At 50.5% G+C, this 19,490-nt stretch overlaps 11 protein-coding genes across 11 annotated transcripts; 8 read left to right on the top strand and 3 right to left on the bottom strand.

Annotated features, from left to right (window-relative positions):
• Positions 1–684: 684 nt before the first annotated feature.
• Positions 685–1,775, top strand: N7529_012102 (isopenicillin N synthase family dioxygenase; the record flags this gene model as incomplete). Its single annotated transcript, XM_057247628.1, has 3 exons — positions 685–840; positions 897–1,061; positions 1,110–1,775. The coding sequence occupies 3 exons, from the start codon at positions 685–687 to the stop codon at positions 1,773–1,775; spliced, it is 987 nt and encodes a 328-aa protein (XP_057092977.1).
• A 662-nt stretch (positions 1,776–2,437) lies between these two features.
• On the top strand, positions 2,438–4,425 carry N7529_012101 (fungal specific transcription factor domain-containing protein; the record flags this gene model as incomplete). The annotated part of the gene is made up of 3 exons (XM_057247627.1): positions 2,438–2,537; positions 2,589–3,400; positions 3,451–4,425. 3 exons carry the CDS (start codon positions 2,438–2,440, stop codon positions 4,423–4,425), a joined length of 1,887 nt encoding a protein of 628 aa, XP_057092976.1.
• A 550-nt stretch (positions 4,426–4,975) lies between these two features.
• N7529_012100 (uncharacterized protein) lies at positions 4,976–5,785 on the bottom strand (the record flags this gene model as incomplete). The annotated part of the gene is made up of 1 exon (XM_057247626.1): positions 4,976–5,785. One exon carries the CDS (start codon positions 5,783–5,785, stop codon positions 4,976–4,978), a length of 810 nt encoding a protein of 269 aa, XP_057092975.1.
• A 1,592-nt stretch (positions 5,786–7,377) lies between these two features.
• Positions 7,378–9,837, top strand: cat2 (bifunctional catalase-peroxidase Cat2; the record flags this gene model as incomplete). The annotated part of the gene is made up of 4 exons (XM_057247625.1): positions 7,378–7,433; positions 7,539–7,861; positions 7,923–7,960; positions 8,020–9,837. The coding sequence occupies 4 exons, from the start codon at positions 7,378–7,380 to the stop codon at positions 9,835–9,837; spliced, it is 2,235 nt and encodes a 744-aa protein (XP_057092974.1).
• Positions 9,838–10,320: 483 nt separating this feature from the next.
• Positions 10,321–10,980, top strand: N7529_012098 (Monooxygenase FAD-binding; the record flags this gene model as incomplete). Its single annotated transcript, XM_057247624.1, has 3 exons — positions 10,321–10,339; positions 10,413–10,678; positions 10,789–10,980. The coding sequence occupies 3 exons, from the start codon at positions 10,321–10,323 to the stop codon at positions 10,978–10,980; spliced, it is 477 nt and encodes a 158-aa protein (XP_057092973.1).
• A 509-nt stretch (positions 10,981–11,489) lies between these two features.
• Positions 11,490–13,598, top strand: N7529_012097 (putative C6 transcription factor; the record flags this gene model as incomplete). The annotated part of the gene is made up of 1 exon (XM_057247623.1): positions 11,490–13,598. The coding sequence occupies one exon, from the start codon at positions 11,490–11,492 to the stop codon at positions 13,596–13,598; it is 2,109 nt and encodes a 702-aa protein (XP_057092972.1).
• A 203-nt stretch (positions 13,599–13,801) lies between these two features.
• Positions 13,802–15,108, top strand: nscC (FAD-dependent monooxygenase nscC; the record flags this gene model as incomplete). Its single annotated transcript, XM_057247622.1, has 3 exons — positions 13,802–14,048; positions 14,132–14,323; positions 14,387–15,108. The coding sequence occupies 3 exons, from the start codon at positions 13,802–13,804 to the stop codon at positions 15,106–15,108; spliced, it is 1,161 nt and encodes a 386-aa protein (XP_057092971.1).
• A 237-nt stretch (positions 15,109–15,345) lies between these two features.
• On the bottom strand, positions 15,346–15,765 carry N7529_012095 (Metallo-hydrolase/oxidoreductase; the record flags this gene model as incomplete). Its single annotated transcript, XM_057247621.1, has 1 exon — positions 15,346–15,765. One exon carries the CDS (start codon positions 15,763–15,765, stop codon positions 15,346–15,348), a length of 420 nt encoding a protein of 139 aa, XP_057092970.1.
• A 528-nt stretch (positions 15,766–16,293) lies between these two features.
• N7529_012094 (uncharacterized protein) lies at positions 16,294–16,820 on the top strand (the record flags this gene model as incomplete). The annotated part of the gene is made up of 2 exons (XM_057247620.1): positions 16,294–16,313; positions 16,475–16,820. 2 exons carry the CDS (start codon positions 16,294–16,296, stop codon positions 16,818–16,820), a joined length of 366 nt encoding a protein of 121 aa, XP_057092969.1.
• Positions 16,821–17,011: 191 nt separating this feature from the next.
• On the top strand, positions 17,012–17,197 carry N7529_012093 (uncharacterized protein; the record flags this gene model as incomplete). The annotated part of the gene is made up of 1 exon (XM_057247619.1): positions 17,012–17,197. One exon carries the CDS (start codon positions 17,012–17,014, stop codon positions 17,195–17,197), a length of 186 nt encoding a protein of 61 aa, XP_057092968.1.
• A 720-nt stretch (positions 17,198–17,917) lies between these two features.
• N7529_012092 (MFS transporter) lies at positions 17,918–19,486 on the bottom strand (the record flags this gene model as incomplete). Its single annotated transcript, XM_057247618.1, has 2 exons — positions 17,918–18,890; positions 18,948–19,486. The coding sequence occupies 2 exons, from the start codon at positions 19,484–19,486 to the stop codon at positions 17,918–17,920; spliced, it is 1,512 nt and encodes a 503-aa protein (XP_057092967.1).
• Positions 19,487–19,490: the final 4 nt, after the last annotated feature.

Genomic DNA, 19,490 nt, shown 5'->3' with positions numbered 1-19,490 from the left:
TGTTTACTGAATATGGAACACCTTCGCCAGTCTTGCTGTCGGCAGAGATCTTCAGGCAGAGATTCTCAGGTATAGCTGTGACTTTAACTGCTAAAGAACATCGATTAGACATGCAATCTGCAGTCATTCAGATTTACCAAGAAGTTCTGTCGATAATTACTCTTGATATCAACCATACTGATCAACCATACTGTAGAGGCCAGGTTAGAATGTACTGTTTTATAAAGGCAATTTGCTTGATCATGACAATATTTATTCCGAATCCATATTAGCATTGGGATATCGATCCTGAGATATCTGCCAGTCATATGTATAATATCAGGTGCCTGTGCTCATAATTTATCAAGGTCCATTTGGCCCTGAAGAGTATCTGATCTGCAATCATGTCCAGCAACAAAAGGAAAGTGATCCACTATATACTAATCTATTTCTGATTGAACAGTATGTTCAGAGCGCGGGTGGTCCTCGAATTTCATTGGCTGATAATATAGGAAGGTGATCCACTTCTTAGATCTTGTCTGCACTACCACCTTCCCAATTGATAGTCTCGATGGCTATGAAGTGCATATGCTGCATCAGCTGCAATATTTATATCAATCTATAGCCCCTCTTTTTGCGGCATGAAAAAAGAAGAAAACACACTCTATCTAATCTTCAAGTCATTCTCAAATCACCAACCACATCATGTCAAATGTCATTGATTTGTCTTTGCTGAAGGGAACCCCCGAACAGAGAGATCAAGTGTCGAAAACATTGCTACGCACGCTCAAGACCCGTGGAGTGGCCCAGTTGAAGAACCACGGTCTCCCCGAAGAGCTCATTGCAGAGATGTTTGACTACGTGAGTTGATGTGTGAGATTTGCAGAAACGGTTCTTATGGCTGACATTCATACAAGACCCGTCGTTTCTTCTCACTTCCTCTTGAAGATAAAATGACCTCTAAACACCCACCTGAGGCCAACCTTAACCGTGGATACAGCTTTGTCGGACAAGAATCCATCTCCTCCATCAGTGGCTACGACAAGGGTCACCCTCAAGGGAAGTCTGTTCGAGATATCAAGGTACCAAGATCTATCTATAAGTGACAAAGCTCTCACTAACAAGAACAGGAAACACTCGACATGGGTGCCGCAAACGACAACCTCGTGGACAACATCTGGATCGCCGAAGAGAAGCTCCCAGGCTTCCGCAAGTTCATGGAGGATTTTTATACCAGTTGCTTCAAGGTGGAGCTGGAGATTCTCGACGCGCTAGCCAAAGCTCTCGGTATCTCAGCACCAGACCTCAGGGCCCTGCACAACAAAGCCGAAAATGAGTTCCGCCTCCTCCACTACCCAGCCATCCCCGCATCCGGGCTGGCCGACGGAACAGCGACTCGCATCGCAGAGCACACCGACTTTGGCACGATCACCATGCTCTTCCAGGATTCAACGGGTGGTCTTCAAGTTGAAGATCAGCAGAATCCAGGAACATTCCACGGGGTTGAATCTGGGGGCAAGTCGGAGATTATTCTGAACATTGGTGATTCGCTACAGCGCCTGACCAATGATACCTTTCGTGCTGCATGTCACCGAGTGACTTATCCATCCACTATCAAGGTTGGATCTGACGAGACGATCCCGGAGCGGTACTCGATTGCATACTTTGCCAAGCCGAACCGCATTGCATCGCTGTTGCCTTTGAAGGAATTTATTACTCCTTTGACTCCGTGCAAATACGAGGATATCACGGCTTGGGACTACAACAATTTGAGAATCGCCAAGCTGTTCTCTTGACTTTCTATCCTAGGCCAGACTATTGTCATTTTTGTTGCCTTATAATTGTTTACAACTCTTCCCCGCATCATGACATTGCGACGGAGTGTATGCATATAGTCTTGATATAGCAGTTTTTTACTCGAATTACCAAGTCATTCCGATCTTGTAGGTAGAATAGGATTTATAGCGTGCATTGAAGTTAATTCCCGAGACCAAATATATCTGCTTCTCGAGATAGTTCAATGATCACGTCGTGTACAAGGAGGAGCGATAAGCGTACAAGGTAAGAAGTTCCGGGTCACTTATCCCTACAGATTGCAGTATTTTGTTTTATGCTGCAAGACTGAGGGTATTTAAACCAAACGATGCAATTTTATTGATTCAAAAAAGGGTTTCTTTTCAAATGTTTCATCTATACACATGAGTCTCTACATATCAACTTCCAATGGTCGGAATGACCTTCCTGTTTGGAGATACCGCCATTATCTACTGCGAGCGGGGATCTCCACATCCACTATAACTGTTTACATGATCATATTGAGCTGCATCTTCTGAAAAAGATCCCCATAGTCACAGATTCTAAGATGAAAGATCTCCCGGGACTATCGGGATTCCCAAGCCGAATGGATTCGTCAAACAATCCGACTGAAATCCTGCCACAAAAAGACTCACTCGTTAAGATGCCTGATTCTATAGAATTGACGTTTATCAACGACAAAGAGAACATTCGATGGTTGAGCGCTGGAAATGCAGCAAGGCATCGCCACTCCATCTTCACAGGTTTGTACCCTTCATGAACAGACAACGATTAGAATCTAACAACGTTAGTAGATTTTGAACGCCGAGATATGAGTCTCAGAATTGTCTCTTCTTTACCCTATCATAATATTTCCCGAGCGATCGATGACTTGGAAAAGTATGAGACTGACGCCGAGTGCTTGGAGCCATTCTCTCTTTTTCGGGGGCCGTTTGGTGCTTTTCGATGGTCCCAACAATCAGATTCCGACTCTCCATTATCTGACTCCCCATTGTCCAAACCCGGTGAACTAGCACATTCTTCGGAGGAATGGCTTGTTCAGCTTAATGAGCTGCCATTGAACGAAAACATTACTTACGCAACATTTCCTCTGGATGTAACGGATACAGATTTTTTCGACGATTTTGTGCTAGACGAGTCGCCAATACTACCTCCTGAACACATAGACATGCATTATTGGGAGCCCACATTACAACCAAGTCTCAGTCTTTCCCTAGATGCAGGAAATATGGAAGGCTGGACCCTCCTATCCTATTATAGAGACCGAATCGTCCCATTGATATCGCCGTTGCGGCATGGACAGGAGACTCCCTGGATGAGCCTGGTTATCCCTTGCGCGGTCACAACACTGAGAGAGATAGGCCTTAATGATAGTGCCAATCATGGCAGGCTAGCCCTATTGAACGCTGTGTGGAGCACAAGCGCCTTTCATCTGGGAAATCACTCGACCGCGGGACTGGAGCAATGGAAGATATCTGCAGAGCAATATTTGCAGCGTGCCCAATACCACCTCCAACAATGCATGGAAAACATCTGTATTTCTTCCACAAAAACAAGCAAATATAAAGAGGTCTTGATGGCGATTTTGAGTCTTTCAAATGCATTTGTACGACACCAACAATACCCTGTTGGACCTGGCTAACAAGCACCCCACAGATGATCAAAGGAGACGCAAACAAACGGCGAGCCTGGCTTGTTCAAACCGAGAAATTCATTCGTATTAAGGGCTTCAACCAACCGACTCTATCATCAAAGAGGAGAGCGCTACACCATTGCTATGCATATATGCGGATTATGGCAGAGACAACTTGTATTGCGGCGACTCTGAACATCAATATGAACGCTTCAATGGGCACCACAGGATCCACGGATACCGGCGATTTTCGCATTTACACAAAGCAGGCATTCTCTGAGGCCACCATGCTCATGGACAAAGACCCAGAGATGGCGCAACGGGATCTGCATCTCGCAATACCTGGGCGTTGGACCGCGACCTTATTCCCCTCGGTATATGGAGTCGATGAAGTATTTCTTTTGCTACTGTCGCAGGTTATCCGTCTTGCCAATGAGAGAGATATGTCTATAATGACCACAGATACCAGCAAAGTAAACATGTGTCTAAAGGAATTCTGGACTCTGGCAAAAGGATTGGAGAGCGCGATCGATCATCTCCTGTTACCTACCACCACGAGCCCTGTCCTAGGTCATAATGACAGACTTTTGACGGAAAGTACAAGGACAGCTCAGGCAATGTACACAGCGCTGTCAATATTCTTCCATCGCCGAATATACGAGATCGACCCAATCATGCTGCAAGGGAAGGTCAATGACATACGTGTCTGTCTGACAAGGGCTCAACAAGAGGAAGAGGGTCAGAGTGACTGTAGAAGCGCAGGACTGATCTGGCCAGCCTTCATCGCAGCCTGTGAAGCCGTTACACCCGAGTTACAAGCGTTCTTCGTGTCATGGTTTGAGTGTTGTGTCCGCAAAACTGCGTTGGTTCAAGCATCAGGAGCAAAAAAGATAGTTGAAACAATCTGGAAGAAGAGGAGTGAGCCCAACCAACATGGAGAGACCTGCAGTTGGCCAGACTTTCTGCGAGATGGCGCAATTAAATTTACATGTGTATGAGCGTTATGTACCAAGCTATGTGATAATTCAAGTTGGTGAATACAATCAGGCAAAGGCCAGCAAAAGTAATAACCAAATGACGCCGGGATCAAATGCAAATCGTATAAATCCAAACCGCTTACACATCGTCATAGCAAAACATGCAGAAAATAAAAGTGCAAAAGAAAAGCAAGATCACGTGGGATTCACATGCCCTAGGAGGGGAGACTGATTGCATCGGGGAAAGGCACAAATCACAATCGCTAGCGCCCTGCTCTTGATTTTCTTGGGAGGTAATGCTAAAGCGCGAGTTACGAAAGAGCACAATTAAGACTGCGTGTTCAAGTGGAAAGATGGACGATCGAGAAAGGTGCCATTGACGAACGCCAGATGCTCAAATAACGGGTAAGTAACGTGAATCAGACTATGGGGCATATTAGCAAAGATAGACATTCTGAAACAAGTCAAAGAAGGCAAGCGTGGACGAACCTTGAAGCAGTCGCAATATCCGGCGCGCAATTTTGAAACGAACGTCGTAGTGACGGCTAAGTGACGAATAATTGAAACCCCTTTAGTTTCGAGTGATGAGATCCGTGTAGTAGGCGTAAAATCTAAAATACGCTTGTTTGACGTTTCCATCGTCGAGAGCGTCGGCAGCGTCACCAAACATCTGGAGGCCCTCAGCGAAGTTCAGAGCGTGGCGAACGGCGAACCAGTCCTCGTAATAGCCAATGTTTTTCACAGCCTCGATCTTCCAGGCGATGGCAGGGTGGGAATAGCAGAGTCTTCCGAATTTGGTTTGGTTGATTCCAAATCCGTGGCCCAGTTGAAGAGGGATACTGGTCAACTCGGAGCGGAGCGCAGTCATCTCGTTAACGGTTGGATCGATGATTAAGCCGAGATTGAGGGTCAGGTTGATCAAGGCGAGGCGAATTGCGGTAGCTTGCTCCAGATTGGGTGCAATTACGGATTCTAGAACACGAGGTAAAGCCTGGATGAGAGTGACAGCGCAGGTGTTTGGGGTCTTGTGAGCTTTCAGCACGACGTTCAGCTCAGACGGCAGGCGAGGAAGGGCATCACGAAGGGCACCAATGTCAGCGGAAGTCAAGGGGGTCAGCATGATGGTTCTGGCCACTCCATTGTTGACCCAGCCCTCGTAAAGGTCCCCCAGAATTAAAACGGCCATAATCATTTCCAGCTGAGTGACTGGAATGAGCAGGGTGGCCAGACGACTCCAAAGGCCCTTATAGGCCTGGGTCCTAGGACCTGCGGGCTGCGAAGCCCGGCCGGCTAGGAGAGCCGCGACCTGCTGGGTAGGTCGGAACTGGAAATTGGCATTGTTGGCCTTAAGTGCCTCCATGAAAGAAGAAGCAGAATTCATGATGGACTACTGCTAGAAAGAGATGGTTGATGTGATGGAAAGAGGAGTAAAAAGAGAAGTAAAAAGAGGCGAAACTTGAGCATTCTTTTAAAAACCTTCATGGCCTCCTCTTCGAAGACAGCGTTAACTTTCACAATATCATCAATATGGTAGAAATCATAGGCCTCAATGGAGACAATACTATCCTTCAACAAGCAGCCACCCATTGTATTCAGTGAGGGATTGAGGCCAAAGAAAGGTAGGTTCAGAAGGTAAAAAGTTGAGAAGCTAGGTGAAACCCGAATATCGTGAGATGAGAATAAGATGGAGACCAGCAATTTGTAAAGGTTGGCGGTGGTCAATTTTAGCTCGAAAGGAAGAAGTTGGGAATCCGAAGACCTGGGAATGCCCTTACCGCGATCTTGGGCACCTTGGAAGACACCTATGATTTTCGCATCCACGATTCTCGGGAGATCGTTCACCTCCAATATTGTACGGTCTATCGGCATCTCCCTTTCTTCTTCTTTTTGGACTTTTTTGGAAGTGTATATTCGCAGAGCATTCCACATTCAATGAAGACCCCATAATTCAGCATTCTAAATTCCTTTGGCAATAATCACCTCAATAACCAGCAATTCGAATTCAATTTCACAACTACAATAAACAATAACAACAACAACATTGAATATCAGTCTGACGTTGATGATTTATCAGGACATAGCTTCAAATGACGAAATTGATGAAACCACAACGACTTATATATGGATCGATGCATTAAGAACAAAGAATGAATCTTTTAACAAATCACTCGCAAAGAATAGATCGCATAGGCAAACCATCTAGGTCAAATCCCGCGCATTACAGATTCCATCCCCATCCACTAATACAACCTTGTAAAGAGCTTGTTGAATAGCTCTACCACATTTAATCACCTTCAACACCCTGTTTTCATGGATTAATAATAGCCTAATCATTATCAAAATACTCACAACAAATCCACAGTTGATTATATGAGTGCTTAGGAAGCGGGAATATTGACCGATATTCTCCGACACACACCACTTGGGAAGGGATTGCCTATTTTGGTGCTGAGTCAGTCAGTCAGGCTCTAGATTCAGAATGACGTCATCACAGCCGAGGTCGCTTGGGTTGGAAAGTGCGGATTATTCATTTTGCTCATTCATTTTGCGCAGTCGAGACCTCCCGCGCTTTGAGTGTTACTAAGTCAATCTAGAAATGGCTATTTTGTCAGCCCATACTACTGCCCAGGTGAATAGTATACGGAGATACTACGTAGTGGAATGTCGGAATTGAGCGCGCTTCGGCGTATTCCGCCAATTAGCCCACCACCGCGTGGCAAGCCAGTCTCTCTTACATATTTTCCCCGCAACCCCCGGATCGCTTTACCTGTAGAGCCAATGAAAACTCGAACCAGTCTCAGTTAGCGTGATATTAACCTAGCATGAAGACTAGACGTTCGATATTAGAAAGCTGCTTAATACGCGGTCCATTATTGGACCTCCGAGGTGTAACCATTTAAACTGCGGGGGTGCCCGCTTTCCCGTTCTTCCTCTACTTTCTTCTCTACTTTCCTTTTTTTTTAGCAGCACATCATGAGTGAATGTCCATATGCACACAAGAAGAGCAATGTTGCCGGAGGTGGTACTCGGTATGATCAACCTTCTTCCCAAACAGATTCTTTTTTTTAGATTCTTTTGTCGGGTCTTTTTTTCACAAAGCGTATATTCGTCTTGAAACTAACATCTCTCTGTAGCAACACTGACTGGTGGCCCAATGCCTTGAAGCTGAGTGTCCTTCGCCAGCACACAGATGCCACCAATCCTCAAAGCAAGGACTTTGATTATGCCGCAGCTTTCAAAACTCTCGACTATTGGGGTCTCAAGAAGGATCTCAATGCTCTCATGACAGACTCGCAGGAATTCTGGCCTGCTGACTTTGGTCACTATGGCGGGCTTTTCATTCGTATGGCCTGGCACAGTGCCGGTACATACCGAGTCTTCGATGGACGTGGTGGTGGTGGCCAGGGTCAACAGCGTTTCGCTCCCTTGAACTCGTGGCCTGATAACGTGTCTCTCGGTGAGTTTGAACAGCAAACATGGTTTCATTTCACTTATACTGATTTGGTTTCTGTCTGTAGACAAGGCGCGCCGTCTGCTTTGGCCTATCAAGCAGAAGGTAAGAACTACAAACGATAAAATCATTCATTTTTCAGTGTGCTGATTCGTCTTGTATAGTACGGTAGCAAAATTTCCTGGGCTGATTTGCTGCTCTTGACCGGTAATGTCGCTCTGGAGTCCATGGGCTTACAGACGTTTGGCTTCGCCGGTGGTCGTCCCGACGTCTGGGAGGCGGATGAGTCGGTTTACTGGGGAAGTGAGAATGTCTGGTTCACCAATGAAGCTCGTTATGAGGCCGAGACCCCAGAGGAGAAGGCCAAGCAGAGTGATATCAAGACTCGTGATCTAGAGGACCCGCTGGCCGCGGTCGTCATGGGTCTGATCTACGTCAACCCCGAGGGTCCCGATGGAAACCCCGACCCCGTTGCCGCCGCCAGAGATATTCGCATCACGTTCGGTCGTATGGCCATGAATGACGAAGAGACCGTTGCCTTGATTGCTGGTGGTCACACCTTCGGAAAGACCCACGGCGCTGCCGCTGCCAGTCACGTCGGAAAGGAACCCGAGGCTGCAGGAATCGAGTCCCAGGGTCTCGGATGGCACAACGCCCACGGCTCTGGAGTCGGACCCCACGCCATCACCAGTGGACTGGAGGTGACCTGGACCAAGACTCCCACCAAGTGGAGCAACCAATTCCTCGAATATCTGTTCAAGTTCGATTGGGAGCTGACTAAGAGCCCTGCTGGTGCTAACCAATGGGTCGCCAAGGATGCCGACAACATCATCCCCGATGCTTTCGACTCCAGCAAAAGCCACAAGCCTCAGATGCTGACCACCGATCTTGCTCTGCGCTTCGACCCCGCTTACGAGAAAATCTCCCGCCGCTTCCTTGAGAACCCGGGCCAGCTTGCCGACGCCTTCTCCCGCGCCTGGTTCAAGCTGCTTCACCGTGACATGGGCCCTCGCGCTCGCTGGTTGGGTCCCGAGATCCCCAAGGAGGTTCTCCTTTGGGAGGATCCCATCCCCACCCCCACCTACGCTCTGATTGACACTGGAGACATCATCGCTTTGAAGAACGAGATCCTCTCATCCGGCGTTGAGCCCACCAAGTTTATTTCCACCGCCTGGGCCTCGGCCTCTACCTTCCGCGGTGGTGACAAGCGTGGAGGAGCCAACGGCGCACACATCCGCCTTGCTCCCCAGAAGGACTGGGACGTCAACAACCCTGCCCAGCTCCAGGAAGTCCTGAGCGTCCTGGAGAACATCCAGAAACGCTTTAACGACTCCCAGAACGGCGATAAGCGGGTCTCCGTTGCCGACCTGATCGTCCTTGCCGGCTCAGCCGCTCTCGAGCGCTCCTCCGGCATCCCAGTCCCCTTCACGCCCGGCCGCAACGACGCCACACAAGAGCAAACCGACGTCGAATCATTTGGTTGGCTGCGCCCCTTCGCTGACGGCTTCCGGAACTACGGCAAATCTACCCGTCGCGTCCGCACAGAGCAACTCCTCGTCGACAAGGCCCAACAGCTCACACTCTCCGCCCCCGAACTTACCGTCCTCGTCGGAGGACTCCGCTCCCTCAACGCAAACTGGGACGGCTCCAAGCACGGCGTCTTCACCAACCGCCCTGGCCAGCTAAGCAACGACTTCTTCGTCAACCTGCTGGACATGAACACAAACTGGAAGCCCACTGGTGCGGACAGCGAGTACTTCGAGGGCTTTGACCGCAAGACCGGTGCGAAGAAGTGGTCTGCGACCCGTGTGGACTTGATCTTCGGACACCATGCTGAGCTGCGTGCACTGGCTGAGCTTTATGCTTGCTCTGATGCCCAGGATAAGTTCAAGAAGGACTTTGTTGCGGCCTGGGAGAAGGTTATGAACTTGGACCGTTATGATATCCCGTGTTTCCCTGCGACTGGTCGTCCCCGTCTTTGAAATAGCCAGATTGTCACAATATTTTTGTGTTAGCTGAATGAATTATTGAGTTGTTCTTCGGTTTTATTTCTTCGATCTCGATTCCCGCACAATGCCTAGTGTGCGGCTCGAGCCAGGAAATAACCATCATAATTTCGTGCGAGCACGTCGACAACTCATCTGGAACGTGATATATTCCAAGCTACCTACAAATGTAGATATTAATTGTATTTCCAAGCTTATTCAGGTCGATATGTGATCAAGAGCGGCGATGAGTTATCAAGACCGCTGAGAAAAGAAACTGCACATCAACCCTTTTCTCGACCGCTAAATTTTTTCTCAAGCCCTTGCCACAATAAGCACAACTCTCCCTTATTTAAAATAATAAGAGTAAGCCATGCGACTGATAGTCAGCACTTACAACTATGCCCCACTATGCCCCGCTAAAAGCCAAATTATCGGTCTATAGTTGAGCTTGCGACAGCTGTTTAAAAGTAAGCTGAAATGCCTGAGCTCTGTGGCAGTGAAATACTCTCTCCATATCCTCACATAATTCCATTCTCTATGCAGATTACGTAACACAAAACATAAAACAGAACGGCTCCTCTCAAAAATTCTCATCTGCGGCGGAGGCGTTGCAGGTCCCGCTCTAGCCTTTTGGCTCTCTCGAATCGGGCAAAAAATTGTCGTCGTAGAACGATCCCCAACGCTAAGAGCCTCGGGCACCCAGATAGATCTCCGCGGCCAAAGCATCGAGGTCGTGAAACGCTTGGGACTCATCGACGCCATCCGCAGCAAACTCGTCGATGAAGCCGGCTTATCTATCGTCGACACAGATGGCAATGTCAAAGGCACCATTCCAGTCAACAAGACCGGCCAAGGCGCCCAAGCACTGACATCCCGAATACGAGATCATGCACGGAGACCTAATCCGCATATTCCATGAAATGGAAGACATCTTCGGCAAGACAGTCGATCGCTTCACGCAAGACGACAAAGAAGTCACCGCCTAATTCTCGGACGGCTCATCCTCAACTTTCGACCTTCTGGCCGGCGCAGATGGTCAAGGCTCACAAATCCGACGAGCCATTCTACCCCCAACAGCAGCAGACCCAAACCACCCGCTGGGCGTTCACATCGCCTGCTGGTTCATGCCGCGCGTAGAAGGCAACATCAACATGTGCAAGGTTTACCTCAGATCCGGGAGACGAATGATCATGCGACGAAGCCACTGCAACTCCGAAACACAAGTGTATTTCTTCCTGCAGTCCGACGAGGACGAGCTACGGAGTATCCCGCGGGCGACGGTAGCGCAACAGGAAGGGTTCTGGGGACAGAAATTCACTAATGCAGGATGGCGGTTTCGACCTAGACCTGGACTTGGTTAGGTTTTGGGTCGAGACCTTCGACCCAAAATGGGTTCTGCGGAAGTCTAGGATTGATGGGGCTTAGCGTGGTGTACAAATAAACGCATCCTTTTTTTTATGGCCCCTCCGTCTCCGCTTAGTCATCTTTCGGAGTCGATCCCCAGCTGAATGGAACATTAGTTAATGCGGGGACAATGACGAGGAGGTCCCCGGCTGCTGCTACACATATAGACAGATACCAGAAAGGAAAACAACAAGAGCCAGAGAGAGCAGGAGCATCCCCTAAGAGATGATACCACGGAAACCATGGTTGTCTCCCATCTTGTCCCGCTTGCTCCCGCACCTGTAAGGGCTCCGTCCCTGGACGCGGTCAATTGCTCCTTTGATACCGAGCTGACGACTGCAATGCCCTTTAACTGCCAATCATGTGTACGGAAAAAGGTCAAGTGTAATCGCGCGGTACCAAAGTGCGCTAGTTGCAGCAAGGCGAAGCTCCACTGCGTCTATCAGTCGCCGCCGCCGCGCAAGAGGAAGCGCAGTCGGGGCGAAGAAGACGTCCATGAGCGTCTAGCACGGTACGAGCGTATCTTGCAAAACCACAACCTCCTCCCGACGGCCGCTGCATCGACCCCAAGTGGCAGAGACACGGAAATTTCCACGATCAGCACACGGGCCCCGACTCCTGTGTTGTCAGATTCGCAACCTGGCCCTACGGCTGGCAAAGTAGTACTTTCCACCCACGGCAGATCTCGCTGCATTGACAATGTCTTGCTGCTGGACGCCGGCGAAGGGGATCTATGTGACTTACCTGAGTCCAAACAAGAAGATTACAACCACGACGAAAACAGCCCCGATGAAGGCACACTGACGAGTCTTCTCGGCGCTCTCGCCGCACATACGATCTCAGGCGCAGTAATAGGAAGCATGCAGAGCCTCACCGACCTACACCCTACTTACGAGGAGGCAGCCAAACTCTGGCAAGTCTATACGACGAACGTCGATCCCCTTTGCAAGATTCTCCACGTTCCAACGGTCGCCAAGATGTTCGACGCTGTCTCTGAGCACCCTGCGGCCGCTTCTAAGAACGATGAATGTCTGATGTTTGTCATCTACTATTTCGCCGTTTTCTCTATGTCGGACGCCGACTGTTCGCGCGAGTTCAATCATTCAAGGGCACAGTTGTTGTCCAGATATCAGACCACAGTCATCCAGGCATTGGTCAATGCGTCGTGGCTCAAGACAACCGCGATGCCGATTCTGCAGGCTTACACACTCTTCCTTATTGCCTTGCGCACTCAGATTGACTCACACACCTTTTGGATCTTGACGGGGATCGCGATTCGCCTAGCGCAGCGCATGGGACTACACCGGGACGGCGAAAGCCTCGGATTGCCTCCATTTGAGGTCCAGATGCGCCGGCGGCTCTTTTGGCAACTCTTGCCCCTGGACAGTTATGCTGGCCAAACATCCGGCACGGGTATATCCATTTCGCCCAGCAGTTGGGACACTAAGCAACCACTAAACATCAACGATGACCAGATCTTCCCTAGCATGACCCAGCCGCCCTGTGAGCAACGAGGCGCCTCGGAGATGATTTTTTGCTTATCCCGGATGGAGCTGTCCAAATTCTACATTCAAACGGGTGCCAAGCTGGAGGAACATGGGGATGCAATCCAGTTTCGGGATGCTGAGGACACTGAGCGTCTGATTGATAAGGTGGAAGACCTCATCGAGATCAAGTTTCTGCGGTACTGTGATATCCTGAATCCCTTGCACTTTCTGACCACCGGCATTGTGCGCTCGGCCATTAATTCCGTCCGACTACGTGCCCGGATGCCGCTACTCAAGCAACAAACTATCACCGATGCCCAACGGAGACACCTCTGCGCCCTTGCGGAAAAGGTGCTCGACACCAACAGTACCATTTTCAATAACCCCAGCACGCAGAATTTTCGGTGGCATATGCAGGCCTTCTTCTTATGGGATGCTCTTCTCTGTATTCTCCGAAGCATCGCAGAGGTGGGATTCTATTCGCCGTCCGAGCTCGCCTCTGCGTGGAGAAAGGTTGCGGAAGTCTACGCCAATCACGACGAATTGGCTAAGGCCCGAAGGACCCTGTACGTCACCATTGCTAAGGTCACTCTGAAGGCCTGGCTAGCAAATCCGCCCAGCCATTCCTCTACCGAGCCAGCGTTCATCACCGCGCTACTCGCCCAACACGAACCCAAGCGCACTAACCGGCAGCAAGACAGCGTATTGTCGGGGGACAAGGATGCAGGTGGGGCTTCTTCTTTCGATGAACTTTTCAATAACATGGACGGGACCGACCTGGGAATGAATAACGCCTTCAATCTCGAGTCTTCTTCAGATTGGCTGTTCTGGGACCAAATATGTCGAGGAACAAGTCTGAGCTGAGAGCAGCAATTGTCGCAACGCGGGGTTTGGTCCCGGCGGCCTCGGATTTTGCGGGGATTTTGGACAATTCGGTAGGACTCGCGCAGCAGAAAGCAATAACGACCATGCCGTTTAAGATGTCGCTTTTGTAATCTGTGCGATAGGTTATTATCCATGAGGCTAATCAGCATTTTACCATATCATTTCTCTCCTCCGCTGACGCTATGCAAATGGCAGATCACACCCGCCCTGTCCTTACCATCGGCGCGGATCTATCGGGCCTCACTGTTGGACGACTATTAACAAACAATGGGATTGCGAATATCGTCTTCGAGGTTTCTCCGCCGGAACGTAGCCAGGGATTTGCCATTTCCCTGCACGACTGGGGATGTTCTCGATTGCTCGAGGCTCTCGGTGGGCTGTCCCTCCGGACTGTGACCAAGGCCGTGGCGCCTGACCGCTTCATCGGTGGTACTGGGTGGGTAGATCTAGCAGTGAGCGATAATACAAACCGGGGAAGGCACTTGTCGAGCCGGACGCGGATGTCCGGCCAGCAGTCATGCGTGCGAATCGCAATGCCTTGCGGGCCTGGATGGCTGACTATGGGGATGACGAGCTGGATGTGCGATACGGACATCGGCTCAAGAACATCTCGGGGTCGGTCGTCAACATGCAGGCAGTCTTCGAGAATGGAGCTGAATATCACGGCTCGGTCGTGATTGCTGCTGACAGGGTGCATTCAGCAGGTAAGTAGGGCGAATCCGTCCACGTGTTTGGTCGCATATCCACTGACTATCTGCGCAATGCAGTGCGCTCCCAGGTCCTGCCACACATAGTCCCGGAAGTGTTGCCCATGGTGGCCTACCACGGCGAGTTCCAGGTGTCGCGCGAAGAGTACGACCGCCATGTGCGCCCTCTCATCGGCAACGCTAACATCCTTGCCGGCGTGGGCGACGGGTTCAATACGCCCATCACGGTCTGCAATATTACTAAGATTCAGGTGCATCTCGACTGGTCATACTCCCGGCCGGCTCGTGGCGAGAATGACCCTTTATTCAATGCCAAGGCGCCGGAAAACCAGGCACGAGATCTGCCGCTGGCGCTGCTGGAAGAGCTGGCGTCGCTGCAGCTCGCGGAACCGTGGGCACAGTACATAAATCCGGAGACCATCCAGCAACACTCGGTGTTCCACTGGATTAGTTGGTGCGTGTACATGCCGCCTGACGATGCGCTGCGTGCGGTACAGGCAGACGTGGTGTTCATCGGGGACGCGTGGCATGCGATGCCGATCTTCAGTGGCGAGGGCGGCAACCATGCGCTCGTGGACAGCGTCGAACTGGCGGCAGCAATGGTGAAAGAGGCTAACGTGGAGCGGGCAGTGGCACTGTATTATGAGAGGGCCGTGCGGCGATGTCAGGAAGCTGTACGTCGGTCGCGATTGCGGTTTTACGTGCTGCATCGGCCGATAGCAGAGTGGCGGGATATTGCACGGAAGCGGCTGGCTAAGGAGGCGCTGAGGCAGAAATATTGAATGAAACAATCCTAAATTCTAGGCCTAGACCTAGAGAATTTTCAAGACGCAACTAGTCATGTCCATTCAATGGAACAAGCCTTTTCACCATGATCTTCATCGAAAGTGCATTGCGCAATCACTATATACGCTGATCAATTTCACGCTTGGGTCTACTGCTGCGCTACCAGTCCAAACCACCGCCTCTTATTAGTCTCGCCTGGCTCAAAGCCGACCTTGCGATCGCAGCCAATTTCCTCAAGACCTGCGATAGGAACGGCACAATGGCATTCTCGACAATCTCCCTGGGCACCTCGCCATAAATGGCCCTCCCATTTCGGGAACCGTCATGCTGACCCTTTTCCCGGGGAGTTTCTCTCCGCCCGCCAGCGCGGCGATGACCCGTTGCACTCGCACCTCGTTATGGTGGATATACACCTGCATCTTCACAGGCAAGTTCTCGATGACCGCCCCGTGGGCTGGGCAACCGCGCTGACAACCCAGCGCTGCAATGCGCGCCAGACTAGTCATGTACTCCGCCACGTCCTGCACGACAGCAAAACCGTGACCCAGGAAGTTATCCCCCGTTAACAGCGCTTTCTCTTCTTCGACGAGGAAGCACATGTGGTCTGTAGCGTGTCCAGGCGTGAACACTGCGCATACCGTTGCGCCCGCCATTGTGAATCGCTGTCCATCAGGCAATCAACCACATTCGGCTCGGACAGGGGTAAGCATACCCAAGGTATCTTGCTGAATTTGCACAGCAACGGTCCTGGGACATTGGCCAGAGGGTGGAGGAAGATGTTGTAGAAAACTCCGCCGATGTACCGCACCAGCCACGCACCAGCGAGGCCTTTCAAGACGAGACTAGAGTCCAAAATTCCCAGATATCTGGAAAAAGCCATGTCTCCAATGAATGGAGATTACTGGAGGGGATTTTAGTCGCCAAAAAATAACGAAAAAGTAAGAAGAAACAGAGATGAGCTTCTAGGTGAGCAAAGTAGAGAGACAGTGCTTGGAAGCGACGGATTCATTAGGAGCTCTCGCCCACTTTGGTCTCATATAGAGATAGCCGTCTGATCAAACTAAGCCCTGGTACCCGGCCTGCATGAATCGGAACATGGAGCAAGGGTTCTGAACTCGGGTTTTAAGCACCCAGAGAATCCGGGCCATAAAATTCGGTGCACCGGCTTTTCTGCTTTCGCAATGTCTAAAAAGCTGCCCAGGTGCTTATATTGCACTCGGGGATAGCTAGTTACCTAGGTAGGTATCTGCATTTAGGTAAGCCTCAGATCGCAGCATCACTTCCAAAGTTGATTTTGTCATGGATGATTACATATCATACTCCAGCACCTTCAGTTACCAACCTAGTCTACGTCAACTCTAGTCGTCGATCGCTTCAACCATATCTCTACCTCCGGGTCCCCGAGTGCCGTGAGGCTAATGGCAGTGGCCAGTCTTCAGGCTACCACATGTCAGATGAGTCAGAGAATCATAAGACATCTCGTTCCTCCAGGTGCGTATCGGGAAACCAAACTGTAAAACGCGTCTTGTTGGAATACGACCGCTTCGAGCAACCGAGGAGGGATATGATGGACGAATTCGATGGTGTGGGGGTGCAGGTGAAGGAGAGGGGGACGCTCATTGAGTCGTCGGTAATTTCGTTCGTGTCGGGATTCATGGCTAACACGGGGCTCCTGGGCAATCTCAATCAGTGGATTTTGTGGCCATGAGCATGAGGAAGAGTTATGATCCTGTCGGTGAGGGCAGCGATCAACAACAACATGCAAACCAGAACAGACAGAGGTCGGGAGACCAGGGGAGCACCACCCAGGAATAGGCCACCAGGTCTGCGCTTTCCCCTCATGCAGCACATCAAGCCATCAAACAATCATCATTGTCGATGACATCGAACGCGGCGATAATGGCACGACGTGGAGAGAAAGGCATCCGGACTTGTTCGAGTGCGACTGGTCTTGGATGTGTGACGAGATGTGACGTGCAGTATCTGCAGGTGAGGCAGTTTCTGGTGATGCAGGATCCCGGTGGTGCGAGCACGCTGATGGAAGGCCTTGGTGCAGACAAGAATGAGAGAGGAGTTGAGAATTGAGAATTGATAGAGAAGTGGTGCGATATGGGCGGTGCCTCCATGCGCTGGGGACCGCATGACGAACTACGCATATGACTACATGCACGGCGTTTTTGGATGGATCCCTTATATTTTCTACATGTTCTAGGGGCTTGACACCTTCTGTTTCCTTTGCTATCGTCGTTTGGGGTCGATGCCGTCTCTCATGGCTGGTTCTGAGAGCTATTCCCGCATAGCAGCATGTACGTAAAGCGAGCTAGATCAGGTTAATTCAGGTCATCATCATCATCATTCGGTCCTCCAGATTTCTCCAGGGCTGTTCTATTATTGAAGCTTGTCAGCGTATACAAATTCAAGCATCGCCACTTTTTTAGTTGGTTCATAACGAAGCTTTTCATTCTTTACAATCTAGGCATCTTCAATTTCAAAGTGGTTTGGTACAAGCTCCATATCGCCATTCCAGAAGCTCATTGTGAACCATCTGAAACCAGCATAAAGTTTGGAGATACATAGGCAGATTGATAAGGTGCAAAAACCTTCATTTTAGGACGAACAGATTCAATCACATTACACTATATAGAGAGGCGTAAGGAGCAGTCAAAGAGCCAGGCATCACTCCTAAGCCTGTCCCTCCGTTCAATGGCCCCTTCCCCATTGCGGATTCAACTCAGTCGAAGGACATTCCATCTTACGACAGTCGGCCTCCAATCTCACCCACCTCACACGCCAAACCCTGCCTCTTTAGCCCGAGGCATATCTGGACATAGCACGGAGCCGGGGACCAAAATGCCAGAAGGCAAGGGGCGCCCCCCACCCAATGGCCATGGTGGTGAAGGCCAGCAAACTGGTCCCCCATCCATACCCCAGGGAATTGTACATGTACGGGGCAAATAACGGGAAGCCGAAGCCACATAAACTGCGAAGCACAGCACAGGCAGCCATGGCACTGGCCGCGTAGGTTTGGTAGCTGTCGACAATGTACGTCTGCATGCCCTGCAGGCAGGAAATTATGCCCATGGAAAAAATCAGTGCCCCAATGTTGGGCATGATCCAGTGCGTGTTACCAATACTCCAGCCGTACCAGAAGAGCCCGATGGTGCTGATTACCGAGCCCACTGCCAGCGACGGCATGCGAAACTCGGGCTTGCCAACGTCGTTGTTCCGCGCTTTGAGACCTTTGTAGATGCGGTCAACAAGCTTGAGGTTGAAGAAGAGCCCGATGAAGGATCCAATGGCAATCGAGAGATAGTTAAGGCCGCCGATCCCGGGACTCTCATGATAGACCACGGTCCAGATAGTGGGGAAGGTTGCAAACATCAGATACGTAATTCCAAAGAGGTAAGCCATGTAGATGGCCATACAGAAGACGATGGGCTGCGTTGTAAACATTTTCACCGGCCGCCCAAAGGCATGAAGAAGCTTGTAGCCGAGTGTCTCAACCTTATCCGCGGTATGTAGATTCTCGTTGCCCGTTGCTTTTGCGAGACAGTCACGTCGTTTCCGTAGAAGCGTGCCCGGGTGACACTCTTGTAGCCAAAAGAATCCAACAATCTGCACTGCGACGGCAGCAGCGGAGGTGGACCAGAACACCCAGCGCCAGGTTGAATACTCAGCGATGAACCCGCCAGCAATCGGTCCGACCACGGGTCCCAGAAGTGGTCCAAGAGTATAGACACCCATAGCCTTGCCACGCTCCTCCGCCATCCACATATCGCTGTCAATTCGGTCAGCCTACACAGGTTTCTGAGTGTTGTTCTGGGCCTTCTCTTACCTAATGGCTCCACCCCCAATAGCCAGCGGTGCGCTACCACCAATACCGGCTAGAAAACGAAAAGTAAAAAGCTGGCCCTTGGTCGTAGCGAAACCGCATCCCAGATTCCAGGCCAAATACCACAGATTGCTGACCTGAAGTAAACGTACCCGACCGTAGAGCTCCGACGCCGGACCGAAGAAGATGGGACCGATGGCGTAGGCGAGAATAAAGATACTCAAGGACAGGTATATCTCGATTTCCGTGTGCATCCCCAGGGACTTGGCGAGGTCGTCCATGGCGGGAGCAATCATCGACGACGACACGGGCGAGATGAAAACAAAGAGGGAGATTGTCCAGGTGTTCTTCCATCTCAGACCTTTGGGCCAGTTTTTTGGATTCTCCGGGTCCTTGGGCCCATCCCAAGTGATGAGATTTGGATCTCTGTCGACGTCGTCGAGGGACGGCTCTGAGCTGATCGCTGTTGGACCCGCTTCGAGGTCTCCCGCTTCCTTCTCACCCTCGGGGGCACTCGAATTTTTATCGCTCATCTTGCTCATCTTG

Source organism: Penicillium soppii (genome assembly GCF_028829465.1).
Source record: "Penicillium soppii strain IBT 18220 chromosome Unknown utg000010l, whole genome shotgun sequence".
In the NCBI taxonomy this organism is placed as follows: Eukaryota; Fungi; Ascomycota; class Eurotiomycetes; order Eurotiales; family Aspergillaceae; genus Penicillium; species Penicillium soppii.
This window is presented reverse-complemented; position numbering and strand designations above follow the sequence as displayed.